Here is a 13,965-nt window from a genome sequence, read left to right as displayed (position 1 = left end):
TGGATTGTAAGTAAGAAAGGACCAAGCACCGAACCCTTTGGGACACCTTGAAAGTCTGGTGCAGTGTGCGATCTGAATTTGCCAGTACAAATGAAATGCTGCCTGCTGGTAAGATATGACTTGAATCATGATACAGCAATGCCACAGATGCCTAGGAGAGAATGGAGACAGTTCAGGAGAATATTATGATTAACTGTATTGAAAGGGGTACTGAGATATAGAAGGAGTAGAATATTAATAAGGACAGTGTCTGCAGAACACAGGAAGTAGTTTACTGCCATTATTAAAGCAGTCGCTGCACTGTAATGGGAATGAAAATCTTACTGAGAAAGCTCAGACAAATAACTATTGGATGTGTTTGTAATCAAGAATCTCCTACTTCCATAAATATGTTAGATAGGAAAGGAAGATTTGAAATGGTTTTTTTAGTTATTTAGGTTTGGTAGAGTCAAGAATATTTTTTTTATAATAAGGCAAAAATTGCATATTTCATGCAGGGAGCGGGAGCTGACAAGAAATGGAGAACAAAGAGATGGTCTTTGTAATGTAGGTACTGTATCAAAAAGCCTGTGGCGGTTTCATGATAACTCATCGTGATTTCATGATGAGTCAATATATGTACAGTAAGTCTATAGCAGTGCTGTGAAAAGGGTACAACCTACATCACAGTGGACAGGGCGTCCAAAAGGGAGTGATCTGAGAATTGTTCATAGATAATGGCTACTTTATTTTGAAGGAGAAAAGGTGTCTGTAAGGTGGTTTTAAGCTCATCTCTATATTTCTTAATGTCATCTGTGTAAACATGAAGGTGAAGTGTAAGGTCGTTTCTGTTGTACAGAGTATCAAGCCACCTATCACTAGCTATGTAAAACCACAGGTGGAGTCCAAATATTTACAGGTGAAGACAGTTTAGTGTGTTAATGATGACACCTGATTGAACTCACAAAGGACCGATTAGCTATATTACTAAAGAACAGTACTTGGAGGGCTACTCTAACGTTCTACAATATACAGCGTTAGTCAAATAATTACCAGCAGAGGGTGCCAACGTCCAAGATTTTTGCATTGCTACTTTCTCCAGGTTTAATTTTTTTTATTAGCACAATTATACTGCATTGGCTCCAGTCCAAAGTCAAACTTCACACATTAGAATTTACCTACATTTTGATATATGTACCTACATTTTCATATACTCTCAATCGTGCAATTCTCTCGAGAAGTCAGAGAATATTGACCTTTCACTTTCACTCTCTCCCATTCTTTCACGTCTGTAATAAATGCTGCAGTTTCCTGTTTCACTCGTCTCTCGGTAAGACATAAACGTACCAGAAAGATTAACCAGGAAGACTAAACGACGGGTTTAGGCAAAATCTTTTTTACTGCTAGTTTTGTTATAACTAACATGGCGGAGTCTATCTTCAGAGATCAGGATCAGTACAGCTGTTCAATATGTCTAGATCTAATGTTGGATCCAGTGACAATTCCCTGTGGACACAGTTACTGCATGGCCTGCATTAAAGACTACTGGGATAAGGACGAGCTCAGAAACAACAACTGTCCTCAGTGCAGGCAAAAGTTTATTTCAAGGCCTGATCTAAACAAAAATACAATGCTTGCTGAAATAATGGACAAACTGAGGAAGAATGATTTTCAGGCGTCATTTAACCCTCCGACCTTAGCCAAACTGGGAGACATAGAATGTGACTTCTGCACCGGAGACAAGCTCAGAGCTGTGAATTCGTGTCTGGAGTGTCGAGCTTCCTACTGTGAAATGCATCTTCAACCTCACTATGACTTTCCTGCTCTTAAGAGGCACAAGCTGGTGAATGCCACCAACATGCCGTCCTGTCAGAAACACGACAAGCTGCTGGAGGCGTTCTGTCGTACAGACCAGATGTGCATTTGTATGCACTGTTTAATGGACGAGCACAGGGGGCATGACACCGTCTCTGCTGCTGTCGAACGGAATGAGAAACAAGTAATGGCCCGTCTTTTCTGTTTCCTTTTCTTGTGTCTTGTCGTTCGAGTCTATTTGTAATTTTCAGAAATCATTTTCCCTTCTCATTTGTTTCTAATGAATTGTAATTGGCTTGTTAACAGGTCAGACTGCAGGCTGACAGAATCAAATTTGAAGAGAAACGCAAAGGAAAAGAACAGCAGCTGCACGACCTGCAAGACGCCCAGAAGTCTTACATAGTATGTATACGTAATGCAGCCCTAGAAAATACAGTTCTAGACTGGAGGCTAAATCGAAATGTTTGGAATGCTAGAAATAATTTAAGTAAAACTGTTTTCTGACACCAGACACCACAGAATTAGGCCCATTTAAATTTAATTGTATTTGCTATTATAATTCTTAGATCACAAATCAGTTATTACACCACTTAATTTTGAAACGCTGTCTGTATTTCTCCAGCCAATGTTTTGATTTTTGACAGACAGAAATGTACTTGTATCTTGATTTTAATACAAACATTGGATAAGTATCACAACACAGAAATATCACACAGACCACAAATTGAATGTAAGCTCAACTAGTCAAACAAGAATTTGCAAGGCAACACAGATGAAGAGTTAATATACCAGATCTGTGTATCAGTCAGCTAGGAATCCAGACGTCAGTCAGTAGTTTGTAGAACGCAAGCAAACCCTCCATTGTTCATGGGTCATGTGGCTATGTAAATGCTACAGCTGTTCAGCTCAGTATAGTTGAATGACTAGATTACAGTATGAAAGCCCAGTAACAAATAAGTATGTTTTTTTTTTTTACATTTGCAGTGACAGCGCTAATGTGGCTAGTAGGTAAAGAAGCTTACATCCACCACTTAGCATTTTGCAAGCTGCTAGATTAAATGATCACACACTTGCTTCAAATCATACTAAGTTGCAGAGTAAGCCTAATATTAATAAACTGAAGATGTGTTTCTGACTCTGTATGCCGTTCTATCGTCTATAAAAATGGACACAATATACTGTAGGCTATAGCTAAAAAGAGTACTATCAGCCATTTTGACCTGGAAGCACTTTGTGTGATTTGTTTTTCAAATGTATTATACTATTTTAAGGAACCGTTATTGTAAAAGTTGTATTACTCTCACATGCAATGTACCTTGAGGCAAGTAATGATTCTGACCTGCAGTGTGTTGCATAGCCTGGAGTTAAAGGAGTTCAGAGTGAACATACCTACAGTTAGTTATGATACTGCACAGGTGTATGGGTTGGGTATGACGGTGTGATGCCGAACCAAACAAAGGCCTGGGCTGCTGAAGTAAGAAAAGGCTTTAAACAGCAACCAAGATCAGTAAATGTCATTTTAGCTTTGGGGTTTTGCTTTAAGTTGTGCGTCTGCTCCGGTACAGGATGCTGTAGAAATGACGGTTCAGAGCACTAAGGATGCATTTACTGCCATATTGGACTTAATGCAGAAGAAATGCTCTGAGGTAATAGAGAAGATCCAAGCCGAGGAGACGGCTCACCTGGATCGAGTTAAAGGTCTTCATGGACAGCTGGACAATGAGATTGCTGTGCTGAGAAGACATGAAGATGACCTGGACAATCTTATACAAACAAAGGATAACATTTGTTTCCTTCAGGTGAGCTATTGTTTCTGTCAGTGTGATGACACTTCACAACTTTGTGTATTAAACATCGTGTAGTAAACATTAGGGATTAAGAAACCTCAGTTGATGTAAACCAGTTTCTGATTTTTCTCCTGGCAGAATTTTGAAAAGATGCCCACATACCCTGGAGCCACAGTTTTACCCAAACACTCACTGGAGCTGGCTGACAATTTTGAAGGTGTCAGAAAAATTGTATCTGAGTTTACAAACAAACTGGAGATTTTTTGCCAAAAGGAAGTAGAAAATACATTAGAAAGAGGTAAAGATATAATTGCAATAATCACATAACTCCTACATTTGCAGAATGTATTTTGATTATAATCTCTTCTTACTGTTTGTCTACTAGTCTCATCAACAACAAAAACAGCCTCCCGCCACATCAAGACTGGGGACTGGGTTCGGGTGAAAGCGTGTGTTAATACTCCAAAATATAACTGGGGCTCACATGTCACACACAACACCATAGGAGTGGTCAAATGTAACACTTCTCTTTTAATCTATAGTTTACATACAAATTGTTGTACTATTATAGTTTAAGCAGAGATGATTGTAATAATTGTATGATTTACCTTCTTATTTTATGATTTTTTTTCCCGGTCATATTCTCAGCTTTACATGGCGAGACTTTGGTTGTTAGTTTTCCTGCACATGAAAACTGGAAAGGTGTTCTCTCCGAGATGGAGTTAGTAGCCAGGCCAGATGAATCAGGTAATTACAAGAAGAACACCTGCAATCTTTGCTGGTTTCAGTAGGAATAGCAGGTCTAAATGTCTTTGTGCTGAGTATAGTGTCTGAGAGCTGAGCAGTGTCCAACCTTCATCTCAAATGAGCAATTCTAATAATGTTGTTATTTATGTAGGTACTTCAGCTCCAAACTATACTATCAAAATTGGAGACAGAGTCCGAGTGAAGTCCGCTGTTGCTATGCCAAAATACAAATGGGGTGGGGTTTCTCACAATAGTTGGGGTGTGGTAAAGGGTAAGGACTTTTGCTGACTAAGAGACAATGCTGGTAAAATCAGCTTGTTTACTTGATACAGTGTAGCGCATGGTTATTTCAGTGCCAAGCATTGGTATTTGCAGTAATAAGTTTGATTTGCTCCTAAACAGCTGTTGATGGGAAAGAAATCACAGTGGACTTTCCTGAGTGCTCTGATTGGAAAGGCGTAGTTTCAGAGATGGAGGTGGGACCTTCTGATGCTACCTCAGGTAATCCCCCATAATCCTGCTTCAGTAGCCTGGACACATCGTCACTTTCTTCCTAGCTTGACTGGGCACATCATCATCTATAGTTTATTTAGATTTCATGTACCAGACTGATAAATATGAGATGAATTAGTTTAAAAACAACTACAACAGTAATAATAGTAATACAATTATGCCCATAAATATTTGGACAGTGACACAATCTTCGTGATTTGGGCTCAGTGTGGGCTTGAAATGAAACAACTGAGTTGCAATTGATGTGTAGACTTTCTGATTTAATTCAAGGGGTCAGACAAAAATATCCTGAGAAATTATTAGGAATTGCTACTAAGTCTCTTTGTTTCAGGGCTCAAATGTGTCATGGTAGGCTGGCCCTAGCCTCCAAGGAAGACACACACACATACACACACACACACACACACACACACACACACACACACACACACATATATATATATATATATATATATATAGTTTGTTTATTTATATGAGGCATAGTCAAATGTTGCTTTCTCACTTTTCATTGTCTTCATGTGCAAGGCTCCTCAACTGTGAATGGCAGTTTCCACGTTGGAGACAAAGTGCGTGTGAAACCCTCAGTTGTAACTCCTAAATATGAATGGGGAGGTATCACTCACAAAAGTGTTGGCACAATTCGAGGCAAGGATCTGTTTCATTCATCAATATTGCTCATTTCTACTTCTCATTTCAGTTTGACTGTTCAATTGCTCCCTCTGTCTTCTCAGCTGTCGAGGAGGACACTATGTTTGTAGCCTTTCCTGAATTCCATGGATGGAAGGGAACGTTTTCAGAAATGGAGCTAGTACCCAGCAAAGAGTCAGGTAATTGGTTCACTATCATGCTGATCTGTTTACTCTTCAATTATCCTGCAATCCTGATTGCGAGGTTTTAAAATATGTCAATGTCTTTATTCATCAGTTCACAATGCTTTAGAGGGTGTACCTGGCAGATTTGAAAATAAACACTTAACAGTTAATATATGTTGACACATAAAAAGGCAAAATGAGCTTAAATAAATGGGTAAGGCCAGAAAGGCCATGCCTTACGCCTACAGTGATTTATTTTTACAAGTGTTTTAGGCATGGTGCAAAGCAAAGCTTTTACAACACTGCTCAGCCAATCAGGTTTTAGGACAACTATCCAATTAATAGGGAACAATTTGACACTTCCTATTAAATGGCATAGCTGCATGTAAATATCAGAAGTATCCTGATATCTAGTTCCCCAAAGAGAACAGTACTTCCTTACAGGACGCTTCAGTTCCAGCATTAAGATTGGAGACAGAGTCCACGTGAAAACCACAGTGGACACACCAAAACACGGGTGGGGAGAGATTTCTCACAAGAGTGTTGGCGTGGTTACAGGCAAGGATGTATAATTGATATTTAAGTAATATTTATTTAACTTTTAATTTTACCAGGCACATCCTTAAGAACATATTCTTGAAGGAAAGAACTCTTAAGAACTAAAATATAAATAGTAGTATTTTCTCTTTTTCTCAAGCTTTGAAAGGTACAGATGTAACAGTAGCGTTTCCTGAGCAGAAACGCTGGCTTGGAGTACTTTCTGAAGTGGAGCTTGCTAGCAGTGCTCACTGAAGTAAGTTTGTCTATTGTGATTGTAACATCGCCAATTGAGATAGACAAAGGCAGCGTGGTGAACACAAGTTTATTACAACAGGCTATATCGCATTAGCGCTAGACATTTAAACATACATACACACAATGCCGCAAAGACACATCTAAAATGTACAAATACATTTTTAAAGCACCACAGTTCAGAACATTTTATTTTCATTTACATTTAGGGCATTTAGCAGATGCTCTTATTCAGAGTGACTTACAAAGTGCACATTAGTGATCACTAGGGGGCTGTGTTGCCTTAGGTCAGTGCCAGGGCAGCAGTTCGGGTTAAGTGCCCTTCAGTCATGCCCTTGGGCCTGGGAATCAAACCCACAACCCTCTGGTTCCCTATCCACCAGACCGTTACTGCCCTACATTTTTCATTCTGTCTGAATTATGTAGGTTACACTTGATGTTGATTGCAAAAAAAAATGTGTGTCAAGATGTCAGTACATGCACATGATCAATATTGACTTAATGTTTAGTATTCAGTCTTATGAATATGATACCTCTGTATGACAGATGTGTATGATCTGTCTGTAAAATGCAAGTTAAACCAATGAACAAGTTAAAAATAGACATTGACATTATATGCTAAGATGATGTATGGTCTTGCTTCTTGTCAAAATAAATGTTGTTGTCTTTATGTATCAAGTTCGTGCATGTGCTCCTTTAAATAATCATACTATATGCTGGTTATCTCCAGTGTTGGGAATAACTTTATTTTCATTTATATTCTATTTCTGTTTAGGTCTTAAAGTTATGGAGGTACTGTATGAGAGAGCCCTCAGGAATGGAACTGGATGCACATTGGAGGCACATGTACCAAACCATTTGAAGCAGATTGGTCTAATAATATATAATCTGAAAAAAAGACTATGGTTCTTAGGTTGCTTATTATTATTAAAACATTTTTAGAATCATGTGCAAGTGTGTAAAATAAATTGAATTTGAAAGCTTTGAGTAAGGTATGCGTGTGTGTGTGTGTGTGTGTGTGCGTGCATGCGTGCTTTTAACTTACCATTTTCTCTACTCAATATTTTTTGTCAAAATATTCTTATATATTATATTATATATTCTTATAGTATCCTTAAAAATTACATTTAAAACAAACTTTGCTAGTTGTCACCTCCAGTAAGGCTCCAATGTTCACATCTAATAACTTAAATCAGCACCAACATATGTTGTCCTTGTTCTTTGAATTGAATGTTTATCTGTCTATGGTTATTTGCACTTCTATGTATAAGTTTTACAATTCATCAATTTCCAGTACCAATATCTTGCATTTCTACATCTGAATCAATATCAATACTGATCTGGTTATACAAATGTTTCATTATAAAACCATTGTGGTTCAGTTGTTTGGGAGATTGTTGTGTGTGTGTGTGTGTATGTATTATTTATGATTCTACAGATATGCATTACAAATTACAAAAAAAGAAAAAGAAAAACTTTGGTTTACAAGGCAACATCACTAAGTTCTTTTTATTTCCAATGCCAAACAGCATCTCTCCTACTGAGTTAATATTTATTGATCATCATCTGCGTCTTTCCCAACACACACACACACACACACACACACTGTGTTTGTAAATTGTGGCACATAGCACCTAGTGTAATAAAACTGTTTTCTCCATATCTGCAGTATCAGTTAGTTAATTTTATACTTCATAAAGTTATTGTCTCTGATCCTCCCATTTACAAACTAACATACAGTGAGGAGAACAAGTATTTGATACGCTGCCGATTTTGCTGGTTTTCACACTTGCAATGCATGTAGAAATCTGTAATTTTTATCATAGGTGCTCTTCAAGTGTGAGTGATGGAATCTAAAAACAAAATCCAGAAAATCATACTGAATGACTTTTAAATTATTAATTTGCATTTTATTGCAGGAAATGAGTATTTGATACCTTACCAAACAGTACGAATTCTGTCTCAGTTAGTTGCTCTTTAAGAGGCCCTCCTGTTCTCCACTCTTTACCTGTATTACCTGCACCTGTTTGAACTAAATAGAATAAAAAGACACCTGTCCACACTCACACACAAACAAACTCCAACCTCACTTATTGTGGTAGTGATGTGCTTGTCCAAGGAATAGAACTTGGAGTACTTAGGGTTCCTCTGCATCGTGTATATCTATGTACTGAGGCACTTACTGGCTATGTTAAAGTTGCGGTCAGTTCTAAACTGCCTGTCACAGGTGTGTCGTTTATTCTGGGCAATGATCTTGCTGGTGGTACACTGTTCACTCTACCAGAAGTGGTAGATGAACCTGTGGATGTTTCACTCGATAAAGACCTTGATGCAGTGTTTCCTACATGTGTGTTGACTCGTGCACAGGCACGTAAATTCGGTGACATAGATTTGGCAGAGACATTTATGAATCCTAACCCTGTTGTGCCCCCTAGCCCTGTTCCTGATGTGACAAGGGATATTAGCAAACGTGAGTTGGGATCACAAGTAGAGGAGTCCAGTGTTCCTCCTCCTGTTACTAGAACAGCATTAATCAGAGCACAAAGGGCTGATCCAAGCCTGGTCCCTTTCTTTAATGCAGTTACGGAAAACCCTCTCTCACTAGACACTCGTGTGACATATTTTTATACAGATGGAGTCCTGATGAGAAAATGGTCTCCAGCAAATGCCAGTGGTGTGTGGGATGATGTGCACCAAATAGTAGTTCCCCAACCATTTAGAACGCATGTTTTGTCCTTAGCCCATGACCACCCCTTGTCGGGTCATTTAGGCATTCGAAAAACAGTTCAGCGCCTATTGCAGCATTTCTTTTGGCCAGCAATGAAATCTGATGTTGTTAGTCATTGTCGGTCTTGCCATACCTGTCAACTTGTTGGGAAGCCAAATCAGGCCATTCCTTCTGCTCCTCTCTGTCCCATACCTGTGGTAGGAGATCCATTTGAACGGTTGTTGATAGACTGTGTTGGACCTTTACCGAAGTCTCGTTCAGGAAATACTTACCTTCTGACCATAATGTGTGCTGCTACAAGGTTTCCTGAGGCCATTCCATTACGCTCGTTGAAGTCAAGATCTGTAATAAAAGCCCTTGTAAAATTTTGTACTACCTTCGGTTTGCCAAAATGTGTACAATCGGACCAAGGGTCCAATTTCATGTCAAAACTCTTTGCTCAAGTTATGTCAGATCTGCATATACAGCACCAAGTGTCGAGTGCTTATCATCCTGAGTCCCAGGGAGCTCTCGAACGCTTCCATCAGACGTTTAAGACTATGTTGCGATCATATTGCTTGGAAGTAGGAAACGATTGGGATGAAGGTGTCCCATTACTGTTGTTTGCCATCCGTGATACAGTGCAAGAGTCCACTGGTTTCAGTCCCAATGCCTTGGTATTCGGACGCTCAGTCCGTGGCCCACTCAAATTGCTTTATGAGCAGTGGTTAGCTTCCCCTACAACTCGTTCCTTTGAAACTGTAGACCACTATGTCAGTAAGTTACGTGAACACCTTAAGGTAGCTCGTGAAACGGCTAAGCAGAATTTGTGTGTAGCTCAGCAAGCTATGAAGAAGAAATTTGACAGAAACGCTGTTGCTCGTTCATTTAATGTTGGTGACAAGGTCCTGGTTCTGTTACCCATGTCAGGTTCTACCCTACAGACTCGCTTTTCGGGACCCTATGTGGTCCAGCAGAAACTGTCCTCAACAAACTATGTGTTGACAACCCCTGATCGTCGGCGTAAGTCACGTCTTTGTCATATTAACATGCTCAAGCCATATGTTGATCGCCCCACAACTGTAAGTGCTACAGCTGTTGCTCAGTTGTCAGTCCCTGTGCCAGTAGCATCTGCATCACTTGAGTATGCCCCTGAACAGGATGACCTTCACTTGGGTAGGAGCTGTGTTCCGAGTGCTAGACTTGCTAACTCTGAGGCATTAAAGCACCTGTCTGAGAAGCTGTCTTATTTACCTTTGGCTGCTCAGTCTGATCTTAGATCTTTGATTGCTAGGTTTCCTTCTCTTTTTGTTGATGTCCCTACGTGTACCTCCGTACTAGAACACGACATTGATGTCCAAGGTCACCCACCTATTAAACAACATCCTTATCGTGTAAACCCTCACAAACGCTCCCTTCTGATGAAAGAGACGGATTACATGCTTAATAACAATCTTGCAATCCCTAGCAGTAGTTCATGGTGCTCACCCTGTCTTTTAGTACCAAAGCCTGATGGTACTTATCGCTTCTGTACTGACTACAGAAAAGTGAATGCAGTCACCATACCAGACTCGTTTCCTCTTCCCCGAATGGAAGATTGTGTAGACCGTGGGGGGTCTGCAAAGTTTGTTAGCAAACTAGACCTTCTAAAAGGTTATTGGCAAGTTCCCCTGACTGCTCGTGCTGCTGAGATTTCTGCCTTCGCTACGCCAGACAACTTCCTACAATATACAGTGATGGATTTTGGGTTGCGAAATGCTCCTGCTACATTCCAACGGCTCATGAACATTGTGCTAAAAGGTGTGTCGAACTGTGAGGCCTATCTGGATGATTTGGTTGTGTACTCTGACACTTGGGAGGAACACATGAAGTCCTTAGAAACGGTGTTTTCTAGACTGCATGGTGCATCATTGGTGCTTAATCTGGAAAAGTGCGACTTTGGGAAAAGCACAATTTCTTACCTTGGCAAGTTAGTAGGACGTGGTCAGGTGCGTCCCCTTGATGCCAAAGTCCAAGCGATAAACGCCTTCCCTCCTCCCCGGTCTAAACGTGAGCTTAGGCGTTTCCTCGGACTGGCTGGTTATTACCGTTGTTTTTGTAGAAACTTTTCAGATGTTGTTCTGCCGCTTACCTCTCTCTTGCGTAACAATGTTCCGTTTTTGTGGTCTTCTGCTTGTCAGTCTGCTTTTGTGTCTGTAAAGAGTCTACTGTGTAGTTCACCTGTGCTTGCTGCACCAGATTTTGCTAAGCCATTTAAGCTAGAGGTTGATGCCAGCTGTACCGGGGCCGGCGCAGTGCTCCTACAGGAGGACTCATGTGGAATAGACCACCCAGTGTGTTACTTCTCAAAGAAGTTTGCTAGACACCAATTGGCCTATAGCACCATAGAGAAGGAAGCATTAGCTCTCCTTTTGGCCTTACAACATTTTGAGGTTTACTTAGGTAGTAGTTCTGAACCTATTTTTGTGTTCACGGATCACAATCCTTTGACTTTCTTGCATCGAATGTCCAATCTGAACCAACGCCTTATGCGCTGGTCCCTTATTATCCAAGGTTTTAACATTTGTATTAAACACAAACGGGGCTCTGAGAATGTTGTGGCAGATACCCTCTCTAGGTGTTAATTGGAATGTGTTGGGTTATCCGTGATTTGGTGGGAGGTCTCACACTTATGGGGGGGGTGTTATGTCCTATGATAGTGTTGTGTATTGTGTTTGCTGTCTGTTCCGCTCCAGACTCCGCTCCAGACTCCGCTCCAGACTCCATTTCACCCTGCACTATATAAGGCCCTTCCCGGTGCCTCCCAGCGAGACATTTTTGCTCCTTGGTGGTGTTGGTTGTTAGTTCTTAGTATTCTGCTTTTGTACCTCATCTTAGAACTCTGGTTTTTGACTGCTTTGAACTTGTTTATGCTTTTTGCCTTTGCCCCTGTTGGATTGTCTGCCGGTTGTACATTTTGTAAATATTCTACGTGTTTACAAGATATATACATACACGTAACTGGTCTCAGCTTCAGGAGTGGCCCAGGCCAACATAACAAACAGAACTGAACTATAAAATAAACCAAACACTAATTAATCTAACAGAAAACAAACATACAATACTACCCTAACTCCCTAACAAAAAACCATACAAACAAACCCAAATCCCAAAACAAAATGGCAGCCACTCCCTACTTACCAGAACACCAACAACACGTAGAATATTTACAAAATGTACAACCGGCAGACAATCCAACAGGGGCAAAGGCAAAAAGCATAAACAAGTTCAAAGCAGTCAAAAACCAGAGTTCTAAGATGAGGTACAAAAGCAGAATACTAATAACTAACAACCAAAACCACCAAGGAGCAAAAATGTCTCGCTGGGAGGCACCGGGAAGGGCCTTATATAGTGCAGGGTGAAATGGAGTCTGGAGCGGAGTCTGGAGCGGAACAGACAGCAAACACAATACACAACACTATCATAGGACATAACAATGGCCAAGACCAGAGAGCTGTGCAAGGACATCAGGGACAAAATTATAGCCCTGATCAAGGCCGGAATGGGCTACAGGAAGATAGGCAAACAGGTTAATGACCTGCAGCAAGCTGGAACCACTGTTTCCAAAAAAACTATTAGTAATACATTGCGCCGTCAAGGCTTAAAATCCTGCAGTGCACGCAAGGTCCCCCTGCTTAAACCAGCACATGTCCAGGCCCGTCTGAAGTTTGCCTATGACCATATAGAATATCCAGATGAGGTGTGGGAGATGGTAATGTGGTCAGATGAGACGAAAATAGAGCTTTATGGTCTAAACTCCACTCACCGTGTTTGGAGGAAAATGAAGGAAGAGTACAAACCCAAGAACACCATCCCTACAGTGAAACATGGAGGTGGAAGCATCATGGTTTTGGGATGCTTTTCTGCAAAGGGGGCAGGGCGACTGCACTGCATTGAGGGGAGGATGGATGGAGCCATGTATTGCGAGATATTGGCCAACAACCTTCTTCCCTCAGTAAGAGCACTGAAGATGGGTCGCGGTTGGGTCTATCAAAATGACAATGACCCGAAGCACACCGCCCGGGCAACTAAGAAGTGGCTACATAATAAGCATCTCCAGGTCCTGGAGTGACCTAGCCAGTCTCCAGATCTGAACCCGTTCGAAAATCTCTGGTGACACCTGAAACTCTGTGTTGCCCAGCGACATCCTAGAAACCTCAAGGATCTGGAGAAGATCTGTATGGAGGAGTGGGCCAAAATCCCTGCTGTAGTGAGTGCAAACCTTGTAAAGAACTACAGGAAACGTCTTACTTCTGTAATCACAAACAAAGGTTTCTCTACCAAGTATTAAATTTCGTTTTTCTGATGTATCAAATACTTATTTCCTGCAATAAAATGCAAATTAATAATTTAAAAGTCATTCAGTGTGATTTTCTGGATTTTGTTTTTAGATTCCATCACTCACACTTGAAGAGCACCTATGATAAAAATTACAGATTTCTACATGCATTGCAAGTGTGAAAACCAGCAAAATCGGCAGCGTATCAAATACTTGTTCTCCTCACTGTACATCCCCATCAGGGACAGAACAGCAAACAAGGTGAATGAAGCTCTAGAAAGTGAAACCAGTTTGCACATCTGATTAAAGGATCTCTGTATGGAACATCCTATTTCTCAGACATCTTGGCCACTTCCTCTCTATATATTGTGCATGTGGTTTTTTAAAAACTTCAGCGTTTATACATATTCAAAGTGCTCTTCAGAGCTCATTTCCTGTATGAATAGTAATACTTATATCATCAAAACCCAACTAACAAAGTGGATTTGTTGTAGT

The 13,965-nt window shown here is 40.4% G+C and overlaps 1 protein-coding gene across 2 annotated transcripts; it reads left to right on the top strand.

Annotated features, from left to right (window-relative positions):
- Positions 1–1,133: 1,133 nt before the first annotated feature.
- LOC143523095 (E3 ubiquitin/ISG15 ligase TRIM25-like) lies at positions 1,134–8,057 on the top strand. Of its 2 annotated transcripts, XM_077017263.1 has the most exons (13): positions 1,134–1,978; positions 2,101–2,196; positions 3,360–3,593; positions 3,720–3,879; positions 3,967–4,098; positions 4,230–4,328; positions 4,480–4,599; positions 4,731–4,829; positions 5,367–5,486; positions 5,573–5,668; positions 6,098–6,211; positions 6,351–6,446; positions 7,221–8,057. In XM_077017263.1, exons 1-12 carry the CDS (start codon positions 1,403–1,405, stop codon positions 6,443–6,445), a joined length of 1,941 nt encoding a protein of 646 aa, XP_076873378.1. In that variant the 5' UTR covers positions 1,134–1,402; the 3' UTR covers position 6,446; positions 7,221–8,057. The 2 variants fall into 2 exon arrangements, with proteins under 2 accessions (XP_076873378.1, XP_076873379.1); XM_077017264.1 differs by lacking the exon at positions 4,480–4,599 and having other exon boundaries at positions 1,135–1,978; positions 7,221–8,056.
- The last annotated feature ends 5,908 nt before the right edge of the window (positions 8,058–13,965 follow it).

This window comes from Brachyhypopomus gauderio, chromosome 9, assembly GCF_052324685.1.
Source record: "Brachyhypopomus gauderio isolate BG-103 chromosome 9, BGAUD_0.2, whole genome shotgun sequence".
Taxonomy (NCBI): Eukaryota; Metazoa; Chordata; class Actinopteri; order Gymnotiformes; family Hypopomidae; genus Brachyhypopomus; species Brachyhypopomus gauderio.
The sequence above is the reverse complement of the archived record's forward strand: the minus strand, read 5'-3'. Positions and strand labels throughout refer to the sequence as shown.